General features: G+C 44.1%; 1 protein-coding gene across 2 annotated transcripts in view; it reads left to right on the top strand.

Moving 5' to 3' along the window:
- Positions 1-26983, top strand: part of NSUN2 (NOP2/Sun RNA methyltransferase 2) — a 34174-nt gene extending 7191 nt beyond the window's left edge. Inside the window, exons 5-19 of one of the 2 annotated variants that reach the window (XR_002732901.1) lie at positions 2286-2357; positions 3467-3551; positions 4983-5175; positions 7398-7472; positions 8563-8693; positions 14429-14502; positions 15136-15266; positions 16329-16425; positions 18858-19042; positions 19319-19411; positions 20528-20663; positions 21270-21350; positions 21655-21793; positions 23760-23864; positions 25991-26128. Coding sequence is in view for 1 of the 2 variants with exons in the window: in XM_023218234.1 (XP_023074002.1) it covers positions 2286-2357; positions 3467-3551; positions 4983-5175; positions 7398-7472; positions 8563-8693; positions 14429-14502; positions 15136-15266; positions 16329-16425; positions 18858-19042; positions 19319-19411; positions 20528-20663; positions 21270-21350; positions 21655-21793; positions 23760-23799; positions 25991-26297 (1839 nt within the window). In the remaining variant the exon portion in view is untranslated. Of the gene's footprint in view, positions 1-2285; positions 2358-3466; positions 3552-4982; positions 5176-7397; positions 7473-8562; positions 8694-14428; positions 14503-15135; positions 15267-16328; positions 16426-18857; positions 19043-19318; positions 19412-20527; positions 20664-21269; positions 21351-21654; positions 21794-23759; positions 23865-25990 lie in introns of both variants that reach the window. The other variant, XM_023218234.1, reaches the window with a different exon arrangement.
- The last annotated feature ends 513 nt before the right edge of the window (positions 26984-27496 follow it).

Below are 27496 nucleotides of genomic sequence, written 5' to 3'. Positions count from 1 at the left end.
GTTTCCTTAAAGCTGTGAATGCATAGATGTAGCATAGTTCTGTTTTTAGGTTCTTGTCGCTAGAAGCAATAGGTGGACATCACAGTAAAGATACCTGCAGTGCTTGCACCACCTGTAATTTCTGACTATTTGTGTATCCGTTGCCTTGTGTGGTTTATCTAATCGTGAAGTTTAGTAAGGATATCAGTCCCAGCTAGTTATTTCTTGTTTCCTCTTGCTCATGTATTTGGATGGCTGTAGGGTTGGGGATGACTGTAGGGTTGGGAATGGCTGTACGGTTGGGGATGGCTGTAGGATTGGGGTGAGCGCTGCACTGTCATTTCCTTCTTAGGTTCACATTTCAGATGCCTGTTGTCCATAAAAAGTAATATATTTTTAAGGCCATCTTGGTGTGGAATACGTTTTTGGTTTTGTTTTTTAAAATCAATTTATTTTACTAAAAATGAAGCTTTTGATTTTACTTTTTATACTATGTATTTTTTCTTAGCACATGTTCTTCTTGGTAACTGCAAAACACGTAAGAACCACAAAACACCTAAGCCCAGCTGTGGTCCTCACAGGGCGGCATCTGTCTTCACCTTCTCTGTTGCCACCCACATTCCCTGAGTGCAGTTCAGGTGCTGAGATTTTTACCTTTAGCGGCAGACCATCCCTGGCAAAACAGCTATTTGCTCATGTAGTAAATAGTTCAATGAATGCCCGTAAAGTTTGAGTATTTATTTGTTTTTTTTGGAATTCTTACTCTCACATTTAAAATCAGAGGCTTCTTCCTTCCCATTTTCTAAACTACTACTTTCTAGTAAATCTGTGTGTCACCAGATTATGGTTCTTTGTCACTTTGGCTTTCTGTCATTTAGGTAACCGGCTAAACTGGGCTTGTGTCTGCCTGGCTTTTCCTTCCTAAATAGTAACAAGAACCAGGAACTAAGTGCTGCCACATACCCCGTTCCGTACTTGAGACCAGTGCAGGAGAGGATTCTCTTGCTCAACTTTTAATTTAGATAGAAGGCCAAGTAAAGTTCAGTAAGCTGCTAGAGAATAGCTCAGGTTTGCACTTGGAAGAGAGCAGGGGGTTTGTGGGGTGCAATACACATGGATAGGTTGGAAGAGTCAGGTTTTGGCGTCTTTGGAAGATGGAGGAGATGGGAATTTAGTGTGGGTAGCAGATGTAGGGAACTAGTGAAGGTTTTTGATTAGGAGTCAGCGTGATGAGAGTTCTTGAGATGAATGGCAGTAACCTCTGGGTTATGGAAAGCTGGCCACAAAACGTCTACACGGGGTGATCATGAATCTGGTGACTGTCTGTCGGGATGTCCCCATCTTACTTAATGCTTTAATTTAAACCTTGGATGGAAACAGAAGGTCACCATATCGGGATCACACGTATAACTCAAAAGCTTGGAATCAGTGTGCCTAGTGAGTGAGTCATTACAGACTCATGCTGGCCAGAAACCCATGAGGTGAAAATTAGCAGCCATCAGTGTGAAAGCCTGTATTGACAGTCACAGCCTGAGTGATGGCTACCTGGGTGGCTGTTCATTTCCAGAAGGCCCAGCTTTTGTAGGGTTGTGATGGAGCAAAGCCTTAGCTTCAAGGCGGCTAAAATAGAGGTGTGGTTGAGGCTAGTGCTGGGCCAGGGCAGGAGGATTTTGTCTGCACCTGAGTAGTTCTGCCTTGTAACAGATATCCTGGCCCGCTGGGGAAGACGGGGCAGGGAGTGTGGTGAGGGATTTTAGATATTGATGCTTCAAAGATGGAAAGATGGAAGCAGTGGTTGATGTCTTCATCTCTTTGAAGGGTAGTTGTGAGAAATAGAAAGTGGACATGGGCTACGTCTGAAAATAGTGGAGGACTAAGAAACAGAATTTTAGGCAAGAAGGAAAAACCATCTGACAGTCACTTTCTGTCCTAAGTTGATGCTGTCTGCTGTCGAAGGTTTTTGTTTAAATATTTAATAGCATTTCTGTCTTTGAGAGCTGCCCCTCTAGCTTCTGTGCTCTCCTGTGATGGGGAGTTGGGATTCTGTAAGCTTCAAGTCCCTTTTCTTTCATAAAAGTTGATATTTTACCTGAATTTCTAATACTTGAATGATGTAGCTACCATTTGTCCTCTAGTGTACAGATCCATCCTCATGTAGTGTTCTGTGCGATAGTACGAGTTCTCTTGTTCTATGTAAGATTTTGTGCTGTTTTCCTGTTGCCTTTGAAACAATGCCAAAGATTGAAATTCTCTGCGTTTTTTGTTTGTTTGTTTTTGTAATTGTTGCTGCCTTTTTTTTCCTCAAGGGAAATATCAGTCGTCAAGAAGCTGTTAGCATGATCCCACCACTACTCCTCAACGTCCGGCCGCATCATAAGGTAGCGTACAGCAACTAGAAACGTGTGGGCGGGCAGCTTGTTAGCAGTGTCATGCCTGTTTGTTTTGTTGAAACCATTTTTTCTTAATATAATTAGTCCTTTTTTTCTCCTTTTCACTTTGGATAAAGAGTAATATGTACATATCTTAGTTTCTTTTTTTTCGTTTTTGTCCTACTTAATTTTTATGGTTTAGAAAACTATTTTCTTCCCTTTAGTTTTATTGATTTGTTTCCTATATGGATTGTCTTCAGTGATGGTGATTGGCTAAATTAGGTTGAAAATGATAGTGAACGTGTATCAAGAGCTCATCATATGGCAAGCATCGCTCGGTGCTCTCTTTTCTTTCCTTTTTTTTTTTTTTTTGAGACAAAGTTTCACTCTCGTCCAGGCTGGAGTGCAATGGCGCAATCTTGGCTCACCGCAACCTCCGCCTTCCGAGTTCAAGCAATTCTGCCTCAGTCTCCCGAGTAGCCGGGATTACAGGTGCGCGCCACCATACCTGGCTAATTTTGTATTTTTAGTAGAGACGGGTTTCTCCATGTTGGTCAGGATGATCTCTAACTCCCGACCTCAGGTGATCCGCCTGCCTCAGCCTCCCAAAGTGCTGGGATTATAGGCATGAGCCACTGCCTCTGGCCTTGCTCTGTGCTCTTTAGGTGAATTAGTTTGCTTTATCATTCACACAACCATCCAAGGGCAGATACTGTCACCATTTCCATTTTTCCAGATGAGGAAAAGGAAGCAAGGAGAAGTAATTGACCTGATGTTACCGAGCTGATAAGTGGCTGAGCTGAGATTTGAGCCTAGGTAGCTCTGTTCCTTAGCATTATATTCTCATGATTCTTACTCGTTCATCTCTATATTTAGTCTCACTGGCTTCCAGTTTCATTCTGCTCCCATCCTCTTTGGAGACTGGACCTATATCATTCTGTGATTTGGGGGCAGTGTATATTATGGAATCCCTAAAAGTAAAATATGTCATTCTATAAACTCTGTAAGGAAGTATATTTAGATCTGGGAATAGAAATTGAAAAGCTAGAATTGCTTTAAATTAAATGCAGAATATTTGGTTTTTAAAAACATGAAACAGTTTCTTGCTTTGTTAATAGATCTTAGATATGTGTGCAGCACCTGGCTCAAAGACCACACAGTTAATTGAAATGCTACATGCCGACATGAATGTCCCCTTTCCAGGTATGCATTGGACTTGTGTTCAGAAGGGTAGGAATGCCACTTGGGCAGATTGTAGACAAGGAAAAGACTCTAACTTTGCCTGCTCATTTGGCCCTGAAGTCTCCTATGACAAGCAGATGTGTTTTCTGTCTACCAGAAGTAGAACTGGACATCTTGCCTACCACCGTCAGTAGTACTCAAACCAACACACTCATGCCTTGGGGGAGCTTTGTTTTAGAATTATGTGTGTTTTCTATAAAAGCAAATGGTGTTTCTTTATCAAGCCTCCTTACGGAAGATAGATGTCACTCTTTGAATTTTTAGTAACAACTTCCCCCTTCCCCCACTTTTGCTCATTATTATTACTATTATTATTATTATTATTACTTACTGCCTTATGATTATTATTATTACTTACTGCCTTACATGAAGGGTGGTAGTGTGTAGTTGTTGAAAGCTACTGTCAGACTCCCAGGGTTCAAATCCCAATCGGCAAGTTACTTACAGTGTTAGACATCCCATATAAAATGGGATGCGTCAGTATGTAGCTTGCGAGGTACTCAGGAAATGGCAGCTGTTGTAGTGACACCGCGCCCCTTTCTATTAAGTGGAAACAAATACCTCTCGTGATGTTTTAGAGTCAGCTTTCTTCTCGTCCTACCTTTGTTCAGGCAAACTTCTCTAGTTCTGTTTTAATAGGCATATTTGTTAGGTCTGTTTTTTTGAAGTCTTCTTTTTTATGTTATTTAAAGATAATGCCTTGGCTAAAAAGCCTGCTTCACTTTTCCCTGTTTTTAGTTATTTTCTCCACATTGGCAGTAAAGAACCTTGGTGTCCCAGCAGCAGCAGGTTCTCCTCTTTGTTTTGTGGATGTTTTGTGTTTTATACTGTTTTGAAGAGTGGCTTTGATTATAAATGTTGTCGGTATATTTGCCTTTTTGCTGGGGGTGTAAGAAGAACCGGAAATGAGCAGAGGCACACCCAGTAGAATTCTCAGCCTGCAGAGCCTCCCAGGAAGAGCTTCCATGTTCAGGTGCTTGGGGCCCCACCCTGGGAGCCTGACTTACAGTCAGAGCAGAGTCCTGGCTCATGTTCAGGATTTTAAAACATTTGTAAGGTGATTTTGTTGTTTCTACACCTGTCTTCTCATCTTTTTTTGGTAATTGTGACTATTAATAGAAAAGATAATTTTGGCATGGTAATTGACACAAGTGAATAATTGTTGAATAGATGACTTCTGAGGCTTTCAAAATTCAGGTGTCCATAAAATCCATCCAGAGCCACCTGGTTCGTTTTTTTGAACCAGTTAACATACTTCTAGAAAACCTTGACTGTGGGTCTTAAGTTTGGTGGATTGCAGCTTCTCACTGGCTGACCTTTAGAGGTCACATATTTCAGGAAGTGACTCCATTAGGCTCTGTTTCACCTGACACTGCAATTCTGTGCCCCCAGAGGGATTTGTTATTGCTAATGATGTGGACAACAAGCGCTGCTACCTGCTCGTCCATCAAGCCAAGAGGCTGAGCAGCCCCTGTATCATGGTGGTCAACCATGATGCCTCCAGCATACCCAGGCTCCAGATAGATGTGGACGGCAGGAAAGAGATCCTCTTCTATGATCGAATTTTATGTGATGTCCCTTGCAGGTATTTATCTTATTGGCCAGAAAGCCCAAATCCACTAAAGAAATCAAGTCAAACAGAGACTAAAATGAAGTTGTGCGTGAACATGACACATTTGTACGTGAGTCTTGGGGTGCAGAGAAAGATAGCGTGAGCCAAAACCAAAAGATGGACACGTAGAGCCTTAATGATAAGCAGCACAGCAGATGCTGGATAAAGAACAGAAAGGGGTGGTTGCGATAGCCTGCAGAAAGATAAAGAGAAAAAAACATGGAGAAAATACCTAAGAGGAAAATAGAATCTTAGACTCATTGTGGTGTCTTTTAGGATGTTATTGCTTGGAATAATTTGTGCACCCCAACTATTTTGTATTAGTTCTTCCAATGAGTACAGTATATAAAAAAAAAACTTTGTCATAGAATAATATGCAATCACATTGGATTTTATGGTATTTAGTTCAATGAGAGAAATTTCGAGCAGGGTGCAGTGGCTCACGCCTGTAATCCCAGCACTTTGGGAGGCCGAGGCGGGTTTATCACGAGGTCAGGAGATCGAGACCATCCTGGCTAAGACAATGAAACCCGGTCTCTACTAAACAAAATACAGAAAATTAGCCTGGTGTGATGGTGGACGCCTGTAGTCCCAGCTACTCAGGAGGCTGAGGTGTGAACCCAGGAGGTGGAGCTCGCAGTGAGCCAAGATGGTGCCACCACTCCAGCCTGGGCGACAGAGTGAGAGACCCCATCTTAAAAAAAAAAAAGAAAGAAAGAAAAAAGAAGACATTTTGGAGTTCAAGCCCTTAAGAAATTCATTTTACTTGTGTATTTACACCTTTCTTGAGAGAATATGTCAACATTTTAGATATTTATTTAGTTTATATTTATAAAATAGTTTATTATTTATTAAGCTAGTTTTATTAATAAACTAAAGTAGTTTATTTAGTTTATTATTATAAAATAATACTCATGGTATAACTGAGTAACAGTGTTTTTAAAAGGAAAGAAACATAAGTAAAGACGTCATCTGTTCCGTTCCCATAGGAGGTGCACAGATGATGATCCCAGGTGGTAATACCTTCTGAATAACATAAGTTTGTCAAGACCAGAATCCAAAAGCTGCCACAAAACTTGTTAGCACAGAATGCAAGGTTTAAATACGATACCACATTATGGAAGAATGCCATTTTGTTTCATTAAGTGGCAGAGTTACTGCTCATGGCAGAACTCAGTATGCAACTTGCTGCTGCTGGTGGCTCTGAATATAGCCGAGTGTTAAAATATCTGGAAAAAGTCCTCTTGAAAGTAAAATTTTAAATAGGTCATGAACTGAAGTTTTATTTCCCCTAGGTTGCAATTTTTCAGTTTTCCTTTGGGTCTCAGGTTTTCCCACACCTGTTTTTTGATCAGAAAGATAAACTCGTTCCTTGTATCATATTCTGAGATCTGAGAACACAAGTGACCTTATGAGCAAGAGGTTGCAAGCTGGGGAAATTTCTGAAATTGTGGTGGGATTTCTACCATGCAAGCCACTAGTGTACAGCCAGGAATGCCATTGTAAAGTGGGGATTACATCTCATGGGACACTTCCATCCTGCAGACCTAGTCCCTCCTGTACACGGGGCTAGACCACCAAGGAAAATCAGCATTTACAGAGGAAGCCAACAGAAACACGTTACCTTCTGGGAAAACAGGATAGATAAAATTAGGTACAGAAGTACACATGGAAGTAACTTCCATTAACAAAAACGTGAAAATAACTTCCATTAAATAAAAGTGGAAAGTCAGAAATGTTTAACTGCGGTTGTAGGAAAAATTTAATATATTAGCTGAACTGTGGAAAATTTCTTATTAGTCGTTATTCATGTCATTCTGATTAAAACACCGTTGTTGATTAACTGAGGTTTTCAGTAGTATTTTAGGGTCTGTGTCCTAGGTCTGCAAATTAGTCTTGCCTAGTATTTTTTCTAAATGGAAGCACATTAATATCTCTTTAGATAGCGAGTGGAGTTTGCTGTTCAAATCCATTATTTTCCGTTTGAAAATTGAAGTATAATTTAAAAGTATAATACATTAGAAAATCCCGAAAACAAAAACAGAAAGTTAATTGTAGTTGGTGAAAATGGAGATTGTTTCCTAATTGATATTTGTAATGCTTGTTTTGTCACTTAGCTTGAATGTGACATACCTTTTGAAGTGCAGTCATCCACCTGTAGGGAGCTTTACACTCTTAAATACCTTTTTTTCCAGTGGAGACGGCACTATGAGAAAAAACATTGATGTTTGGAAAAAGTGGACCACCTTAAATAGCTTGCAGCTACATGGGTAAGTAAAACTTCATCACTGCTAACGCTGTGTGACAAGTAGATTAGCACAGATTTATTGTTATGCAACTGAGCATCCAATCTTTCATTATAGAGCTGTAAGCATCAGAGAATGGGCAATGGCCACCTTCAGCAGTTTGATCAGAAGTTATTTGAAAACCTTTCAGGAGCAGTAACTGCACATTGTAGACCTTTCAGATAACATGTTGATGAAAAATGCCTTCTGTAAAAATGTCCTGCAACACTTCAAACATGTATTTTTCCATGAAATGACCATTTACCTCTTGATGTATGTGTTACTAATCTTTTCTCTCTGTTTTTGTTCTCTTGTATCATTGTTTTGCTAAGAGACATTTTGATCTCTTAGAAATATTTTTCAGTTGGCTTTTTATGATGGGGAACTGTTCATTGAAGAACATTTGGAACATTCTTAAAGAGAAATCTCATAACACAATGATCATGTCTGTTAATGTTTGGTGTATTGTATTGTTTTTCTGTTTATAGGGATTTTTAAAGTAGTTTTTTCAAATACTTTTGATCATGCTGTCTATAAAACTTTGTATTCTTTTTTTCATTTGACATGTCAAATGCCATGGTCTTGCATGCAGGACTGTACTGTGCCTGAGCCAAAGAATACTAATTAGCATCCACCACAGCCAGTTATAGCAGGAGGCCTCACCTCCATAAAATACTGTCTACTGTTTTGCAACACAAAGACAAGAGTTAGGACTGGAATGTATGATACCAATTTTTCATAGAAATACCACATATTTAGAAAGTATGGAGGTTTTTTAAATAGTGAAATTTCATCTGATACGTTGAATTCTGTTGTTACTGAACTTTTTGCTCTGCTGGTTGACATATTGGGAAAGGTTAACAGACCAGTAAGAATATTTATATAATACATTTTTTATTAACATGAAATACTTGATATAAGTTTACTCTAACTTCACTTAGATCCCTAGAAGGTTTTTTAAAAGTATAATTGTGTTATAAAAACTTGTAATGAATATGTGATGTAAGTAGGTGCTTCTAATATGTGTGCTTCATGGATATGTTTGGCCTCACAGTCAGCTGGTATCTCCCCTTAGCTTACAGCTGCGGATTGCAACGCGCGGGGCCGAACAGCTGGCTGAAGGTGGAAGGATGGTGTATTCCACGTGTTCACTAAACCCTATTGAGGATGAAGCAGTCATAGCATCTTTACTGGAAAAAAGTGAAGGTAAGCACACTTGATGGATCTTTTATTAACAGCGTATGCTTTTCAGAAACACTATTTTTCTTTGTGTTTTGTATTCATGTAGACCTTTTCCTGGGAATTTGTTTATATGATGAACCTCTAACTTACAGTTACGGATTAAGGAGATGTCCTAGTTAAAAACACGTGGATATGTGGATTTGCTGTATTTTGTGAATTGATTGGAATTTGGAGGTTTGGAAACAAAAGGAGCTTTGGCTGTTTTTTCCTAAATTTGAAAAATTGTCAGATCCTTATCACTGTTTTTGTAAAATTTTCAATTGTGGTGCAATACACATAACATGAGGTTTACCATCTTAATCATTTTTGAGCCTGCAGTTCAGTCCCATTAGGTATATTCCCATTGTTAATCACCACCACCATCCATCTCCAGAAATCTTCACGTTGCAAAGCTGAAACTCTGAACTCCTGTAAACAGTAGCTGCCGTCTCTCTCTTTCTTCCCTGCCCCTCACGCCACCATTCTGTTTTTTGTCTGTGTGAATTTGACTACTCTAGGCCTCACAGAAGCGGAATCATACTGTATTTGTCTTTTCGTGACTGGGGGCTTATTTAACTTACTGCAGGGTCCTCAAGGCTCACCTGTGTTGTAGTGTGTGTCAAAATTGCATTTCTTATTAAGGCTGAACACTATTCTGTTGTCTATATGAACCGCATTTTGTTTACCCATCCATCTGTTGATGGACATCTGGGTTTCTTCCACTTTTTGGCTGTCGTGAGCAGTGCTGCTGTGAGCATGGTATCCAGATCTCTCTCCAAGACCCTGGTTACGATTCTTTGGATATACGCTCAGAAGTCGAATGGCTGGATCATAGGATCATATAGTAATTCTGTGTTTAATTTTGGGGGGCCCCCACCATGCTCTTTTTCACAGTGGCTGCATCATTTTACGTTTCTACACCCAGTGCACAAGGGCTCCAATTTCTCTGCACATTCAGGGACACTTCTTAGCTGGGGCTCTTTGTTGTTAGTAGCCATCCTAGTGAGTGTGAGGTCACCTCATACAGTTTTATGCTGAGGGACCGACAGATAATACAGAATATTCTGAAACAGCAACATATTTCTACAGTGTATTGATAGAAAATATTTCTCCTTTTATGTTTTGCCAAAATGTTAACTTTTCCCATCATATTCTCCTTAGAGTCAATAATGAGAAATTTCAAACTTACTGTGTTTCCTGTACCCATGTGTGTGAGGTCAGTTGGTGCATAGCCAGTGAGACAGGCATTTCCTGGGCAGTGCCCACCCACTGCCATCCTTCCAGTGAGGCTCCCCTCGGCGACTGGCTGGTCTGGGTTGTGCCCTCAGCCCTGTGGTTGCTGATGCCTTCACAGTCCTTTAAGCTGGAATTTAATGTTGTGTTTATTTTCCTGTGCTTACGTAGACCTCTGTAAAGATGTCATTTCTGGATGATGTTTTTTGCATGGTCATAATTGCCATGGTGTTGGTGATACTTTATTCCAAAAGGTGTGTGAGGGGGAGCATGGGGGACGTAATAGTTTAGTTGTAGTGAAATTAACTCCTTCAAGTGTGATTTGGGATCGGTTGTTAGGACTGTTGAATCCTGCTCAGATTTTTGTGTTCATTAGCTAGGAATTTAGAAAACCATGATTCCAGGCAGCTTGAACAGCACAAACACCTCCTATTTCCCTTGCCACAGTCTGCTTTCAGATCCCTGAGAAGGAAAATGGATTGCATTTATTAATTTGCATGCCTAGTTGCATTTACGACTCAGACTTGAGGGCGAGCCCCAGTTCCTGGGCGTTCTCACTGCGTTCTTTGCTGGTACGCTTTGTCTTTTTTAAAGACAGCTTCTCCCGGTTTCTCGGTGAGCGGCTTTCTTAACTTGGGGTGAGCAGTCACAGCCCATCTTGTGCTGCTTAACTTAAAATGTTTGTAGATCCTTTAAGCATTTGCTACTCTCCTAAGTCTCTGTTGCCCAGTTAAGTACTCTAGGTGGTTAATTTTTCCCCTTTTTCTGTTGTAAGCTTGTAGCTGGGACCAAAAGCCAGGTCTCCTAAGTTCTCAGGCGAGAGAGGCTCTTGTCCGCACAGGCCTGCCCTTACTCGTGGCTGGAGTCATCCTTTGCAGGCAGGACTTGCTGACCTGAGTCCACCAGGCTTTACTTTCCTCACATTTGAGATAACTTGCCATTTGCCTGTCTCATTACCACGAAATTGTCACCGTTCAGAGAACACGCTATGTGCTTTTTTGGGCTGGCTGTGCTGTAGGACGGGGTTACTTGCCTGGAGCTCTAGATGCTTTCTGCCACCCTCTCCTGTTTCCTGAACATACCAGTGTTTGAAGGAGTGGCTTCGTGAGGGGTTGTCATCTGAAAGCAGGTTGAATCCAAGTTCTGGTTCTCATTCCCGTGGGTCTCTCTTTGCAGCAGCAGTGGGGAAGCATCATTCTCCTGAAAACCCACTGATCTCTAGTTGGGGAAGAGTGGACAGAACCTCACACACAGTGCACCGCATTTGAAAGTTAAGAGTGAGCAAGCGTGACCCAGGCTCGGGGCAGTGAGGAAAAGCTGCAGGGTGAAAAAGAAAACGGGAATGCTGGTGATCGAGACTGAGGAGGGACGAGCAGATGGGATTGTCCTGGGGTACTGATGGGTTCGTCTTCGTCGGTCTGAAACCTTTCTTGCTTGTGGATTTTCATTGGTCTTTCTGGTTTCCAGACTGGCTGGCTGGTTCCTTTTCTTGTATTTAGAATGTTACTGCTGGTTTTCTGAGCGAATGCTTGCCAATCTTTTCAGACTTCACTAAATTTGTGGCTCTAGCTGACTTTATGTCTGTCTGTATGTGTGTTTGCACGATGGGAAGCATTTTTTTTTTTTTTTTTTTTTTTTTTTTGGAATCTTGCTCTGTTCCCCAGGCTGGAATGTCTGTATTTTTCTTGTATTCAGAATATTACTGCTGGTTTTCTGAGTGAACGCTTGCGAATCTCTTCAGACTTCACCAAATTCGTGGTTCTAGCTGGCTGTATGTCTGTCTATGTGTGTTTGCCAGTGGGAGGCTTTTTTGTTTTGTTTTGTTTTGTTTTGAAACAGTCTCACTCTTGCCCAGGCTGGAGTGCAGTGGTGGCGCCATCTCGGCTCACTGCAGCCTCCATCTCCCTGGTTAAGTGATTCTCCTGCCTCAGCGTCCCGAGTAGCTGGGACTACAGGCATGTGCCATCACGCCCAGCCAATTTTTGTATTTTTACTAGAGATGGGGTTTCACCATGTTGGCCAGGCTGGTCTCAAACTCCTGACCTCAGGCAGTCTGCCCACCTTGACCTCCCAAACTGCTGGGATTACAGGTGTGAGTCACCATGCCCGGCCTGGCAGGCCTTCTTTTGAAAGCCCAGTAAATAACGCCCTCGTTCCCTGTCCAGGTTCTGAACCAGTTGACAAATAAGATAATGGAGCAAGGCACACCAAGGCCAGAACTGCACTTTTATTACCAGTAGAGCAGATGATGTGCTTTCAAACACTCACCTTTAAAATGAGGCCTGTCTCCTCATCATCACAGGGCACAGAAGGTGTTAGACTGTGACATACCGTTGAACTTTGTTCTAAGGGCAAGCTTCACTGCAAGACGAGAAGAAAGAGTGTGCTCAGGTTCTTCATTCAAATTTTGGAATCATTTTAGCTTTCTGAGATGCCAGGGGAGACACCTTGCGGGTGGAGGGAGTTCTGGGTCAGGGACTGGCTTCTGCCTCCCCATAGGAGATTTCAAAGAACAGCAAGCACCGTTTGGCCAGTGGGTTTTATGTGTAAGGGCATTCATATTTAGAAAAAAGGTACATGGATTCTTTTCCTTCGAGTAACTACATTGCTTTTTGCAACTTCTAGTCTTCACTGTGTTGAATAGTTTTGATTGTGTTGTGTATATCTAAATACCTTGCTTTTTCACCTAACATTCCAGTATGTCATAGTAGTTTCTCCTGTTAGCAAGTGTCAAAAATGAATTAATTCATTGAGTGGGTCTCCTATTCTGTATTCATTTTCTTACTGGACACATGGGTTTCCAGCACGGACCAGTGTACAGTCTGATGTCACAGCCAGCTTTCTGCGTGTGGGGGTCTGTGTGCAGTCTGATGTCACAGCTTTCTGCGTGTGGGGTCTGTGTGCAGTATGATGTCACAGCTTTCTGCGTGTGGGGGGCCTGTGTGCAGTCTGATGTCACAGCCAGCTTTCTGCGTGTGGGGTCTGTGTACAGTATGATGTCACAGCCAGCCTTCTGTGTGTGGGGTCTGTGTACAGTATGATGTCACAGCCAGCTTTCTGCGTGTGGGGGTCTGTGTGCAGTATGATGTCACAGCTTTCTGCATGTGGGGCCTGTGTGCAGTATGATGTCACAGCCAGCCTTCTGTGTGTGGGGGGCCTGTGTGCAGTATGACGTCACAGCCAGCTTTCTGTGTGTGGGGGCCTGTGTACAGTATGACGTCACAGACAGCTTTCTGCGTGTGGGGTACTTCAGACCGCATTGGAGATGCTTCCTACCGTTCCTCTGTCAGAGGTGGTGTGCATGGATATGGCTGTATCCAGGAAGAAGCAGACCTTGGCTGAGCCTTAGAGTAGGTGGTTGCTGGTGATTTTGACTGGAGTGGGGTGCATTCCCCCCACCTGAAAGTGCTCAACAGCTTTACTGGAGAAAGGGCGACATGGGGCAGCACTGACAGCTTCCAACCCAGGTGCTGGGATGGTGAGGTAACACCTGATGCCTGCCCTGCTTGTTTATGAGGCCCCGGACAGTGTTTGGTGGAGAAGCCCGTCAGTGTTTGCCTGCACTGTCATTTAGTGTTAGCTTTTAAAAGGAAGAGAATGCAGAAATGATGGCAGCAGTCAGTCCAGTGCTTGCTTCAGAGGTGTCTTACTGCTGCTCTCCGTCTTGGGGATTCTTCTGCTTTGTTTTTGTCATTGTCCCATTTTCATATTTTCTGGGAGATTTGTTGAATTTTCCTCTGCTGAGAGGCTGTCACATCAGTATCTGTGCTAGTAGCTGGTCTCACCAGTTTCCTGTAATGGCCTCACCTTATAGCTTGTTGTGTCACTGGTATGGACACTTAAGGCCAGTGTGTGTTCACAGCTATTATTGCATTGTTTTTAAAATCGGGCTGACTGTGTCCCGATGGGCAATTTTAGGAAACTTCCTGGGACCACAAACTTGAGGTTTAAAAATTCCCACAGTTCATTTTCAGCATTGCTCTGGGGTGTTTGTTAGACATGCCTGCATGGAGACCCACAGCATTGCCCTGGTGTGCACTGGAATGGGGAGATGGAGCAGGCGTCCTGCAGCCCAGCCTCCTGGTTGTCTTCTTGCGGAGTTAGTCTCGCGTTCGTGGAAGACTCCTCAATGCCCTGTCATTGGAACAACTTAGAGGTGTCATTTACATATTGTTAACGTTTGCTGGTTTTAAGTGTATGGTTCAGTGATTTTTAGTAAGTTTACCTAGTTGGCAGCCCCTTACCACAGTCCAGCTTTAGGCCATTCCTGTCACCCTAGCAGACCCTTCCTGCTCAACAGCACTTGCTCCCCGTTCCAGCCGAGCCACGTCAACCAGTCATCCACTTTCTGTCGATAGGTTTGCCTTCCCTGGACATTTTCTGTACATGGAATCATAATATGTGATCTGTGTCTGGTTTTTTTTCACCGAGCATAGTATGTTATACTTTTTTGAAAAACAAAAGACGTCCGTGCTTTTGCTACACAGGTGCTTTGGAGCTTGCTGATGTGTCTGATGAACTGCCAGGGCTGAAGTGGATGCCTGGAATCACACAGTGGAAGGTAACCTTTCCTCGAGAACTTTCATTCTAAAGAGTAGGTGCGGCATCGCCGAAGTAGAGTCAAGTTTCAAAGCATTCACGTGTGGGTTACTTGAATAAATACTACATCTGCTATGCCAATTAGAATCCATTTCAGAGTGTGATTTCATGACAAGTGGCATGTTTATTCTTGGCAGTGGAAAAGTTTTCTTTACTTCATGTACAGAAATAAACTCCTTTACTCTCATTCCTGTAAGGGTAGCTTTGCTTTTTTAATTTTTAAATTTTTTTTTTTTAAATTGGGCTGGGATTCAAGCCTTGTTTCCAATATGAAATAATTTATTACAATTTTAGGCCAGAAACAGCCTGGGGCTTGTTTAAAAAGAAATAACTAGATGGAAAATGTTATTTTATCATGCTTGTACTGGTTTTTAGAATAAATGTATTTCATCTTTGTTTTTAACAGAATTCATGTATTAATAATTTGGGGATTTTCTGTAAAGATTGTTTTGTTTTGTCTTGGCAAAGAATCTTCCTGTCTTTGGAGCGCATGAGAATGACCATTCGTTACCTTTGAGAGAATGGACCCGCCTACCCTGTGATTTTTGTTACTGGATGGTGCTAGTAATCTGGAGTGTACCCTGTGGTTCTGCAGGTAATGACCAAAGATGGGCAGTGGTTTACAGACTGGGACACTGTTCCTCACAGCAGACATACCCAGATCCGACCCACTATGTTCCCTCCGCAAGACCCGGAAAAGCTGCAGGCCATGCACCTGGAGCGATGGTGAGTTGGTGGGGCCTCCAGGTGTGGGGAGGGGGAAGGTTAAGGCCCGTCCCTGGTGAGCTGGTGAGTCTTGTTGGGGTGAGTTGGAGGCAGCAGGTGACATTGCTGTGAGGCTTGGGCTATGCCAGGGTCAACCCCATGTGTGTGAACTTCCCTGCCAGTGTGGCTCTCTTGCCTGTTAGTTGCTGGCATTGAGCATTTATTAATAGTGGAATTGGCTAGAATGTAAATGGTAATGCTTAGGGTACGTCAGGAACTTTTTTTTTTTTTTTTTAGACAGAGTCTGACAGTCGCCGAGGCTGGAGTACAGTGGCTCGATCTCGGCTCACTGCAACCTCCCTCCTGGGTTCAAGCAATTCTCGTGCCTCAGCCTCCCAAGTAGCTGAGATTACAGGTGCCCGCCGCCATGCCTGGCTGATTTTTGTATTTTTATTAGAAATGGATTTTCACCACATTGGCCAGGCTGGTCTCGAACTCCCAACCTCTGGTGATCTGCCTGCCTCGGCCTCCCAAAGTGCTGGGATTACAGGCATGAGCCACCATGCCCAGCCTTCATGAACTTTTTAAAGATTACAAAGTGGGCCAGGTGTAGTGGCCCATGCTTGTAATCCCCAACACTTTGGGAGGCCAAGGCTGGTGGATCACTTGAGCTCAAAAGTTTGATACCAGCCTGGGCGATGTGGCAAGACCCCATCTCTACAGGAAACAAAACAAAACAAAACAAAAAAACAACTGAGCGGGCAGAGTGTTGCATGTCTGTATGTAGTCCCAGCTCCTTGGGAGGCTGAGACAGGAGGATTGCCTGAGCTCGGGAGGTGGAGGCTACAGTGAGCCGAGATCATGCCACTGTACTCCCACCTAGGCAACAGAGCCAGACCTTGTCTCAAAAAAAAAAAAAAAAAAAAAAAATGTAAGTTTACATATTGGCCATTCTATGAGTGAGGGTTGAAGACATGGTTTTTCTCTTGCATTATCCTTGCGGTATTTGTTTTAATAGTGAAAGAATGCATTTTTGATTAGTTCAGAAGTGTGGATTTTATATATGTTTTTATATATATTTAGTCTTAGGATATTACCCCATCATCAGAATACTGGAGGGTTTTTCGTGGCAGTATTGGTGAAAAAATCTTCAATGCCGTGGAATAAACGTCAGCCAAAGGTGAGTTTTTCTTTTTCCAAAATGACATAACATTTGATCTTGTACATTTAAGACAAAAACTAGCCGGAGTGTAGTAGAAGTGCAGAGGAAAGAAGAGCTGCTTCCCGTGGGCAGCAGGATAGCTGAGCCTGAATGAGGGGAAATTCATTTAAATATCAGGTTTTCCAAAAAGCAGAAATTTCTCATAGGTGATAGTTACGTGGAGAAGTCAGTGTTTGGGGGAATGTATTCCTGCCACACTGTAAATCCAGTTATTTAATAAAAGTTGAAAAGACACGAAAAATTGCTCAGTAGCTCTGAATCGGAAGCCCCGGGTGTCTGTGCTCCAGCCCTTGTGAGTGGCTTATTTCACCGATTACAGATAGCAGAGCTCTGCTGACCCCCAGCCAGCCCGGGTTCACCTTGGCTGCGAGGAATGGTAACAGCCTCGTCCAGACCTGGCTAGAAAGATGCAGCCCGGCCTGTTTGCGATGGATCTAAACTGCCTGCTGGTTGCTTTCCAAGGCGGGCCAGGAAGCAGAGTGGTGAAGAAAGAGTCTTGCCTTCATCCTGACACACAGTCCTTTGTAATGCATGCTGTCTCACCTGTATCACGCCAGCATTATTTATTCATAAATCTGCCTTCCGTGATGATAGAACCTGGCCTGGAATCAAAGTCTGGAAGTCTCTATTTCTTTAAGATCCATGCTTGAAAATTAGGACAGAAAAGCTCAGCCTATGGAGAAACAAAAAGGAAACAGTTCCGCAAAGAGCTCCAGCCTTTTTCTGGGGCACAGTTTGTGCAGATTAACGTTGGAACGTACAGCCTCAGACTGGCAGAGGGCGACTGCACTTCTCCTGCCGTCACCAGGGTTTTTCTGTCCGGTTAGAAAGTGTTTCACTTTGAGGCTAAAAGTCTCACAAGGTATCTTAACTCTGATGGAATGTTATTTTCATGGAATCAGTCTAAGAAATTATATTGTAAAGTATTAGATACTTTGCGTTCACTCATACTAGGTTTCAGTAGCTTGTGTTTTAGACTTTGCATTGTCACATTTTAAGTGGTCAGTGCCCACAGGCTGGTGACTGCCCAGCTGCACAGCACAGTGCAGTCACAGAGGAGCCTGTCCTAGAGACGCATGCTTTAGGTTGGCCTGCATTGGGGATTACATCGATGTTTCTGACATGTTAATACTTATGTAGAAATGTTTTTGACATTTTTTTCAGTTCGTTCCTTATGTATAATCTTACTTTTTAGAACAACTTATTGTCATTTTCTCATTTAAGTAATACGAGTACTTCTCTGTTTCTGTTACTGTGTCAGTTTCTTATTCATTTAGTTCAATAGATCTAGTGCTAGCATGGCCTGTGCTGCTGTTGGTCCTACTGGGAACGCAGGTAGAGTCCCCGTGGTCAGGATGCCGTGATCTTTTGCGGTGCTGAGGCCCGTAAGCACTCGGCTAGAAGTCAGGCCAGGGAAGCGGACACTGACCTTGGTATTTGAAGGTCCAGAATGAGGTGATTGAGGTAGAACAGAGATGGGAGAACGTGCCCTTGGACTCGACAAGAACGCCCCTCTGGGAGAAGCTAAGGTTGGACGGGAGGCGTGTGTGCCCTCACTGACCTGCTCACAGGCTTGGGGTTCATCTGTTTTGTTTTTTGCTTTTTTACATTATATTAACATGGAAATAAAATGTGTTCCCTGGGATGCTCCCGGCTTCTCTGCTTAGTAGCTTTGTGGCTCTGAATAAAATGAACTTGCCTGTGCTGAAATAATCCTATTTTTTAAACTTAACTTCATAGGGACTGAGGAATGACGACTTTTATCAGTTTTGTGACTTGTTAAAAAGGACACGTATTTTTTTCAAGATCTTTAATAAGAGTAAAACATTTTGCTCATTCCCAAAGCCAAATTTAAATTATACCATGGCCCTAATTCAGAAGTTCATTCTTTGGCAGGTGTTTCCTTGGTGCCTGGGGCACCCTGTCTTCTAGTTCTTGTGGCAGTTTGTCCAGGTGCCCAGGAACAGTTCCTACCCTCCTTTCTCGTTACATATATACTTGTCTCTTTGCCTCGCCGGGTATTTTAGAAATCGTGCTTGGCGCACCGTGTGTCCTTCAGTGTGCCTTACCCAGAGCAGAATGCATGATAAGCGTTTTTACACGAGAACAAGCTGGTGGTGTAAGCCTCTGCTAAGGAACAGGCTATATATGCTCTTTGTGGGATTAAGGTAGAATCAGCTTTAACTCCAAAGAAACTGTCCATGAATTTTGTTTATAATAGCAAATAGATTTAACATGACACTTTAAAAAAATTCTGTTGTCTTTCTCTACATATAATGCTGCAGGAAAAATAGAACTGATGGATTTTGTGAGCTTGTTATTTTTAACTTTTCGTAGCGGCACAAAGAATGCTGCTCTTTGTGTGTCAGTGAAATTGTTCTCTATGACAGCTGCAGGGTAAATCTGCAGAGACCAGAGAAAGCACACAGCTGAGCCCTGCAGGTCCCGCAGAAGGGAAAGCCGCAGATCCCGCTAAGCTGGAAAGTCCGTCATTCACAGGAACTGGTGACACAGAAATAGCTCATGCAGCTGAGGATTTAGAGAATAATGGCAATAAGAAAGATGGCGTGTGTGGGTAAGAAAGGGGGTTATGTCTTGATCTAACACTGGTGTCTTCACAGTCCTTTTGGATGAAATGGGATCCCAGAGCCACTTCTTGGTGGGTTTGAGGGGGCAGTGCATGTGTGGTGTCAGGCACATGCAGTGTGAGGGATGGAACCTGTGGAGGCTGGAAAGGGTCAGCATCTGCTGCCGCAAACCTTATGTTGCACAGAACGGAAGAATGTGCTTTTAGTATTGAAGGTTACCACCCATTACAGATTGATTTGTCTCATCCTGATTCCCTTTTTAGTCCTCCTCCATCAAAGAAAATGAAGTTATTTGGATTTAAAGAAGACCCATTTGTATTTATTCCTGAAGATGACCCATTATTTCCACCTATTGAGTAAGGATTCAGCCTTTTTAATTATTCATTTAAAGAAATTTACTATAGAGTATCAAATGCACAACTGATCACATGTAACCATTGTTTTGTATGTAGCTGTCTAGCTTTTTTTTAAACCTTTTTAACTGCATATTAGAGTAGGATGAAACTTTAGAGGTTATTTACTCAACCTTTCAATTTTAGGAGAAAGTAAACTTTGTGAACATGATAGATAAAGAACAACTGATTATTTAGATTATGAATCTAAATTAGTTGTGATCCTGAACCTAAATTGCTGAGTTGACTATATAGACCAGTGGCCAAAGCTGTCTAGTTCAGTTTCTGTAGAAAAATGAAGAGCCGCGTGTGTAGGGGCTAATTAGGGATGACATAGACAGAACATAGAGGAAAAGGGTTTAGGGTAAGTCTGACATTCATTTCTTTCTTATTCATTGAATTTTAGAATCTATTTACCAGGGCGGTCACTTACTGTCTTTTGCATAACTGGTCCTTTGCATCCGTTTGTAAAAGTCTATTAAAAAGTAAGTCTTGGCCAGGCGCGGTGGCTCACGCCTATAATCCCAGCACTTTGGGAGGCCGAGGCGGGCAGATCACGAGGTCAGGAGTTCGAGACCAGCCTGACCAACCTGGTGAAACCCATCTTTACTAAAAATACAAAAAAAAATTAGTCGGGTGTGGTGGTGTGTGCCTGTAATCACAGCTACTCAGGAGGCTGAGGCAGGAGAACCGCTTCAACCTGGAAGGCAGAGGTTGCAGTGAGCCGAGAACACACCACTGCACTCCAGTTTGGGTGACAGAGCAAGACTTCGTCTCAAAAAAAAAAAGTCTCGGAAGTAGTGTTATCAGGTCATTGTCATTGGAGTAGCGGCCAAGGGAGAGAAGCTGCGCTTGTTAGTTTAGGTTTCTGATCAAGTCGTGCCCCAAATAAATGCTGCGTGGGGGTTTCAGGTGGAAGTGGATGACGTTTAGAAGCTGGAGTCCAGAACAGAGCCCAGTACCCTTGAACCACACTGCAGTTTTAGGGATTGAATTCTAGAGGAGGAGAATGAGATGTTTAGAAACAGTCTACCAGATGTTGAACTCCTTGTGTGTAAACAGCACTGTTTCTGTGTGCAGGAAATTTTATGCTTTGGCCCCTTCATTCCCGAGGATGAATTTGCTGACTCGGACTACAGAAGGGAAGAAAAGGCAGCTCTACATGGTTTCTAAGGAGCTGCGGAACGTGCTGCTGAACAACAGCGAGAAAATGAAGGTGCCCGCCGCACAGACGCCGAGTGCTGTGTGATTCAGGATGCGTGTGGCTTCTCACAGCAGCTTAGGTTTCCTTTGGAGCAGACCCTGGCATCTGCCCTCCCCACCTGTAGCAACGGCTGTGGGTCCCTGAGCCTGACCTGTGATTTCAGAGCTGTTGACTGGCACAGGGCTGAGTGGTTCCTACCAGAGTCCTGAATCTGGTGGCCTGTGTCTTTTCTGTGCCCCGTTCCCACAGCCGGGTGAGCCTTGGTATAGTTCTCACAGCCCGCCCTCCTGGGCAGAGAAGGTACCGAGGGCCTAGAGGCTGCGAGTCCTGCTGCCTCGACCCTTGGGATTTGTCCTTTGAGACACTTCCCTTAGAATTTGGCCATTTGGGGGCCCTTCTTTCATTTGCTTTACTGTCCTCTAAACTACGTAAACACAAGTTGCGAGTATCAGTTGGTTCTTACCGGGGTTTCTCAGTGGATTTCTGCTTCTCCTCTCCTTTCCCATTCCATGACGGCTGCTCCATGTGGCCCAGCGTCCTTACAGGAGGTGGTCCTGTGTTCATCTCCGTGTGTGCTTCATCTTATTTTTACTTACTCATCTTTTTTTTTACTTAAAGGTTATTAACACAGGGATAAAAGTCTGGTGTCGAAATAACAGTGGTGAAGAGTTTGACTGTGCTTTCCGGCTGGCACAGGAGGTAATTTTGGAAGTGGATTTGAACAGCAGTAGCCACAGATGACTGAAGCAGTTGGGAGTAGATGGGCTTTCTGGTCAGCCAGATGGTCTGAGTGGCTCAGGGCTTGGCTGGCACCTACCAGCCACTTGATCCTCAGAGGTTATTGAGCTCACCCAGGGTGCTGGTTTCCCCTCGTAGGGGGCGGGTTCCACACCTGTCCAAGAGGAGGGGCCGTAGTGAGGGCTCGACACGCCACCATAGCCGGGGAGCAGGCTGTTGTTGTTGGTGAATGACATCATGGTATCCCTTCTGTTTATTCACACAGGGAATATATACATTGTATCCATTTATTAATTCAAGAATTATTACTGTATCAATGGAAGATGTTAAGATACTATTGACCCAGGAAAATCCCTTTTTTAGAAAACTCAGCAGTGAGACGTACAGTCAAGCGAAGGACCTGGGTGAGTAGTTTGAAATGCATAGACACATAGCTTGTATTCCTTTTTAAAAGGATGGCAGAAATACAGGTGGTGTACTCTGGGGCATATTTATCAGTCATATTTTTCAGTTTATTTATGGTTACATCAATTTCCAGAGGGCTCTGTAGATCCCTGATTGATAATTCAGAATGCTAAGGGTCAAAGCTATCTTGGGGTTGCTGTACTTCCCCAGGCCCTGGTGGCACCCCGCTGCTGCCCAGCAGCCTGTGGTGTGTCTGTGTGGCGTGCGGGGCTGGCCTTCGCTCACCTTGCTGGGCCAGAGAGTCCAGGGAGAGGAGGGGTCAGCCTGTGAGCAGCCCTAGCAAGGCCCGCAGACAGAGCTCTTGACCCACTTGCCTGTCAGCAGGTCGGGGGTGGGTGGAAGTAGGTCTCTGTGCGTGGGTAAATTTATTTTTGTTTTTGTTTTTGTCCCCACCCCGCCCCAGTCTCGCTCTGTCGCCCAGGCTGGAGTGTGGTGGTGTGGTGGTGTGATCTTGGCTCACTGGAAGCTCCGCCTCCCGGGTTCAGCCATTCTCCTGCCTCAGCCCTCCCGAGTAGCTGGGACTACAGGCGTCTGCCACCACGCCTGGCTAATTTTTTGTATTTTTAGTAGAGACGGGATTTCAGCATGTCAGCCAGGATGGTCTCCATCTCCTGACCTCATGATTGCCCGCCTCGGCCTCCCAAAGTGCTGGGATGACAGGCGTGAGCCACCGCGCCTGGCCGGTAAATTTGTTTTTTAACGTACACAGCCTCACAAGACTGGCTAAGATGCGGATTTTAATCGCCTGTGTTAGAGCAAAGTCAGAGTCTTGCCAGCGGTTCTGACTTTTCTGCTAGCCAGCCGGAGTAGATTATTGGTCGTATTGCTGCTTTTATATTTCATCAGCTTCCACTTCACATCACTCCAGTGACCTTTTCCCCTAAGCATAAAAATCATTTCTCCAAGCTCTTCTTTTTTTTTTTTTTTTTGAGACGGAGTCTCCCTCTGTTGCCCAGGCTGGAGTGCAGTGGCCGGATCTCAGCTCACTGCAAGCTCCGCCTCCCGGGTTCACGCCATTCTCCTGCCTCAGCCTCCCAAGTAGCTGGGACTACAGGCTCCCGCCACCTCGCCCGGCTAGTTTTTTGTATTTTTTTTTTAGTAGAGACGGGGTTTCACCGTGTTAGTCAGGATGGTCTCGATCTCCTGACCTCGTGATCCACCTGTCTCGGCCTCCCAAAGTGCTGGGATTACAGGCTTGAGCCACCGCGCCCGGCCCTTCTCCAAGCTCTTCTAATTTTGTTTTTCTGTTGTCTTCGTTCTTGTTTATTTTTTTAAATAACTTGCTGTTTAATATTTTTGGCTCAATTTGATCAGAAGTACATGAATCACTTCTTGCAGTTATGTCTCTTACTTGCGTTTAAAACTTGGCGTTCCTTCAGGATATAAAAGTTGCTCTGTGGAGTCTGTCTCCCGCTGCCGTCTCCAGGCAAGAACCACAATTTAAAGTAGAGATTCTTGTAAAGGATAAGGGAACTGTTTATACTGGTTTTCTTTTAATCCTGCACTTAGATGATTGCAGTATTGTTTTAGACAATTTTTATGTATTTCATGCCATTCTGGGAGTTGGTGTTACGTTTATTTAATCTTGAATTTTGAAGAATGAACCAGCAGTTAATCCCCGGCCTCCTTGCTTCTCAGAGTGGCTTGTCAGGTGACATCCCTTGAAGTCCCTGAATGGCTTTTGCCTCGGTCCTCTTCCGGATTGTCCCTACTGCGTCATTTGGACTTGGTTCATGTGTCCAGACGGCCTCTTTTCACCATCTAGATCCTTGAGGCCAAGAATGTAGATTATTTGTTGTTCTCTTTCTTCAGAATACCTAACACATCACTAGGTGCAGAAACGTGCTCAGCGCACACATCCACTACCTGGAAAACTTGGCAAATGTGTGTCTGTTTCTCTTCCAGCAAAGGGAAGCATCGTGCTGAAGTATGAACCAGATTCTGCGTAAGTCAGTACAAGCCCTGTCCTTAGATGCACACGCCTTGTCATTAGCTACAGTGTTCTCATTGGTGAGGAAAGTGACTTGGGAAGGTGGGGACCTTCTTCAGGCCTTTTATGATTGTTCCTCAGAAGTAGCCTTGTGAAAACTTCAGAACCAAAATATTCCTATAGGTCGTCATGAAGATACGGTTTCATAGAACACTCAGCTCAGGCTAAATGAAGTTTTACTTATAGAGAATAAAATGCATAGTACTTATTTTTTAAGCATTAGAAACCAGTGAAAATTTCTGTCTTGTACAGAGTAAGTGTAAAGATTGGACAGTTGAGTGAGGTTCCGTTCTTTCGTCGTCAAGGCTGGTTCAACCGTGTGTATTGCCGACACGTTATTGCATCAGGAGTGCTAGGGCTGGAGCATGGGATTTGCTCACGCTCACGCTCACGGTCCCCACAGGACCACTGCTCCATGCTGCTTGCATGTATTCACCCTGCATCCTCATGGGGGGCCTTGGGGGAGCAGGTGCTGGTTTTGGCAGCACTTGCCAGAGGAGGAAGCCAGGATGGAAAGTTAGGTGGCCTGCCCAGAGCTCCTCAGCTCATGAATGGCAGAATTAGGATCTCACCTGCAACAGCTCCCTCTTGGTGACATGAAACACCATTTCTGAGAGGAGGCAATAAAATGGGGTCCAGGGCTGACTGGGATTTGGGGGAGTGAATAGGTAGAACCACTGTACAGATTTCTTTGGGAAGTTAGTGTTAGACTGGGGATCCAGTGCTAGCTTGAAGGAACCACCACAGTGCAGATCCTGAGTAGGAGCAAGCTGGGGGTCGGGGCGGGCCCAGCCAAGGAGGGAAGGAGGAGGGACAGGTAAGAGGTTGGCAGGGAGGCCGAGGGGCCGCATGTCCTCAGGGTTCAGGCTGTCAGGCTGCCATGCGGAGAGAGGACAGGTAGGGGCTGAGGTGGGAGGGGCAGGCACTTGGCGAAGGAACAACAGATGGACGGGCTGTGGAGGTCAGGGAGGCCGTGCGCATGGGCACCCTGGGGAGCTGCTGGAGGCGGATGGTGTCTGGATGGTGAAGGGGCAGGAGCATCTAGTGAGTGACTGATGGCTTCTGAGTGTTTTTACAAGAGTTGGAGTAAAGACACGGAAATGGTTTTTAAAATAACAGTCCCATGTGGCCCACAATAGAAAACATTGAGATATTTTAAGGTGTGGATTCACTTTTCCATATTTAAACTTTTCTACTTGGTGAAATACACAGGTGAAAAGTCAACTTCAGGAATAATGATTTTTTTTTTTTTAAAGAAGATGGGAGTTGGGAATTTCTTATGTTTTCCTTTTACTTCTTAAAACCAACGTAGTGCCCCTGCTTTACATTAGGAAAAATGGAAAGGTGATTAAACATGGCCATTGGGAACCTAAAATCTAGCTCAGAGTCCCGTATGAAAGAAATCAGGTAACATGAGAGAGGTTGGAAATAGTGGCTTCCATCTCTGCTGAGGCATTGGTGCCAGCTGGCTGGACAGGTGGAGCCTGGAAGGTAGGGGGGGTCGGCGCAGGTTCAGAGACGCGGGGATGTTTTTGACTGTGGGTAACACTGTGTGCTGGGAACGGAAATGAGCACTGTGTGCCCAGCAGGGCTCAGATTGCCATGTGGGGTCCCTACAGAACAAATCATGCAAAACGCTGAGAATCAAAAGGATGGGTGGTCCTGGGTCCTGCTCTGGCAGCCCTGCTAGGGGCTGAGTCTCCCAGCCTCTCAGGAGCCTCAGTTCACTTAGGAAACTTAGAGGTGAGCTGCAAGGAGCCTGTCGAGAAACGCTTCTCATTTAGTGGGGTGAGGTGACGCAGGGCGGGGGACAGTAAGTTAAGTTTGAGCAGGAAGTATGTGGAAATGCCAGCACTGAAAGTGTGTGTGAAATCTGTAGACTTGGGGCCTACTCCATTGTGAACTTAAAGAGGCAAGGTGAAAGTGAGGGTGAGAATCTTACTCAGGACACAAAGAAGGAAGCTCATCTCCCTTTGAGAAAACCTGCCCCTTGGATCACAGATGAAAATGTCCTCCCAGTAGTTGTGGGAGTTTTGTGGGTACGGGTTTTCTGTGGTCTTCTTTTTTAAGCAGTTGCATGTTATACCTTGTTCGATTTAGTTATGGGAATGTTTAATGTTCTGCATGAAGCCACTTTCGCTTGCAGGAATCCAGACGCTCTGCAGTGCCCCATCGTCTTATGTGGATGGCGGGGGAAGGCCTCCATTCGAACTTTTGTGCCCAAGAATGAGCGGCTTCATTATCTCAGGATGATGGGGCTGGAGGTGTTGGGAGAAAAGAAGAAGGAAGGGGTTATCCTCACCAATGAGAGTGCAGCCAGCACTGGACAGCCGGAGAATGAGGTGCCTGAGGGACAGAGAGCAGGAGAGCCCAACAGCCCAGATGCAGAAGAGGCCAACAGTCCGGACGTGACAGCAGGCTGTGACCCTGCGGGGGTCCACCCACCCCAGTGAGCAGGCCCAAGGCAGTGGGGGCCCACATCCCTCACACGCAGAACTGGCCTCTTCGTGTCACTGGTGTCTGAAGCTGAATCCAGAACAAGCCTGTGGCCTGGGAAGCGTATATTTCTAATGACTGCAGACTGTTGGGACGATAGGAGCCTTCTGAATGACCAGGACTGCTTTCTTGTGGAGCGGATGAAAACGTATTCTTTTAGCGTGTTAGAAATCACTCATTTTACTTTGTTTCTTTGGCCAAGCTGGGTCTAGTCTTTCTGTTGCTGGGAATAGACTTTCAGTGGTACTTCTGTCAAGAAGCAAAACTCCCCTTGCGGAAATTTCAGGTCTCTTGTTAAGCCTGTATTGGTCTTAAGGTCCAGTATTTTTTTAATTATTGCTTATAGAAAGAATCTATAAGTTCTTGGGGAAGTGCGTTAAAAGCTTTAATAATTACATTGAGTTGCACATTAGTGGTGTGACATAAACATACAGTGGGGTTAATATCTGAGGCCTCAGATGACTGTGCCTTTTGGAATAAAGGGTAAAATAAGCTCCCAGAGTAAGAGCTGTATCGTGAATTGTCATACTTATTGTTGAGGGGGACTTACGTGCTTTTATTGAATGGAGTGCTTTACAATTTTTATTTTTAAATGGGGTTGGGATCCTTGAAATATTTAAATAAAGTCATTAATGATAAAATACATACATGTGTGATTCTTGTTTTCGCTCTTAGGAAGCAGAAAGGACAGACTTTCTGCTAAATGGCAGTGTTAGAATACATCCTTATTTTCTCCAGTGAAAGCAGTTTTACTGTGAAGGCTGCTGTCTCCCTGTCTACCTCATTCTGTGTGTTGGTCTGTACAAACACCGACCACACACTGCCTTTGGTGGATTTGTCTCTAGAGTCTCCACTCTGAAATACTTTGAAGCTCTGTGTCGTGAAGAGCTCCTGTTTCTTTTTCGCCCAAATTCTCCACTGAACATTTCTCTGCATTTGCATTTGCATCTTCTGGTGTGTTTGCATGTCACTCATTTTTTTCTGAACCCTTTGACAGTAAGTTGCAGACATGTTCCGTTACCCCCTTGCGCCTATGGTATTTCCTGGAAACAGAGGCCCTCTTTACAGCTCGCAGCATAGGTGTCAGAAATGCAGATGCAGGTCAACCGGCAAGCTCGCTCCAGCGGCCCGGTAATGTCTTTTGCAGTCACAAGTC

Source organism: Piliocolobus tephrosceles, chromosome 4 (assembly GCF_002776525.5).
Source record: "Piliocolobus tephrosceles isolate RC106 chromosome 4, ASM277652v3, whole genome shotgun sequence".
In the NCBI taxonomy this organism is placed as follows: Eukaryota; Metazoa; Chordata; class Mammalia; order Primates; family Cercopithecidae; genus Piliocolobus; species Piliocolobus tephrosceles.
This window is presented reverse-complemented; position numbering and strand designations above follow the sequence as displayed.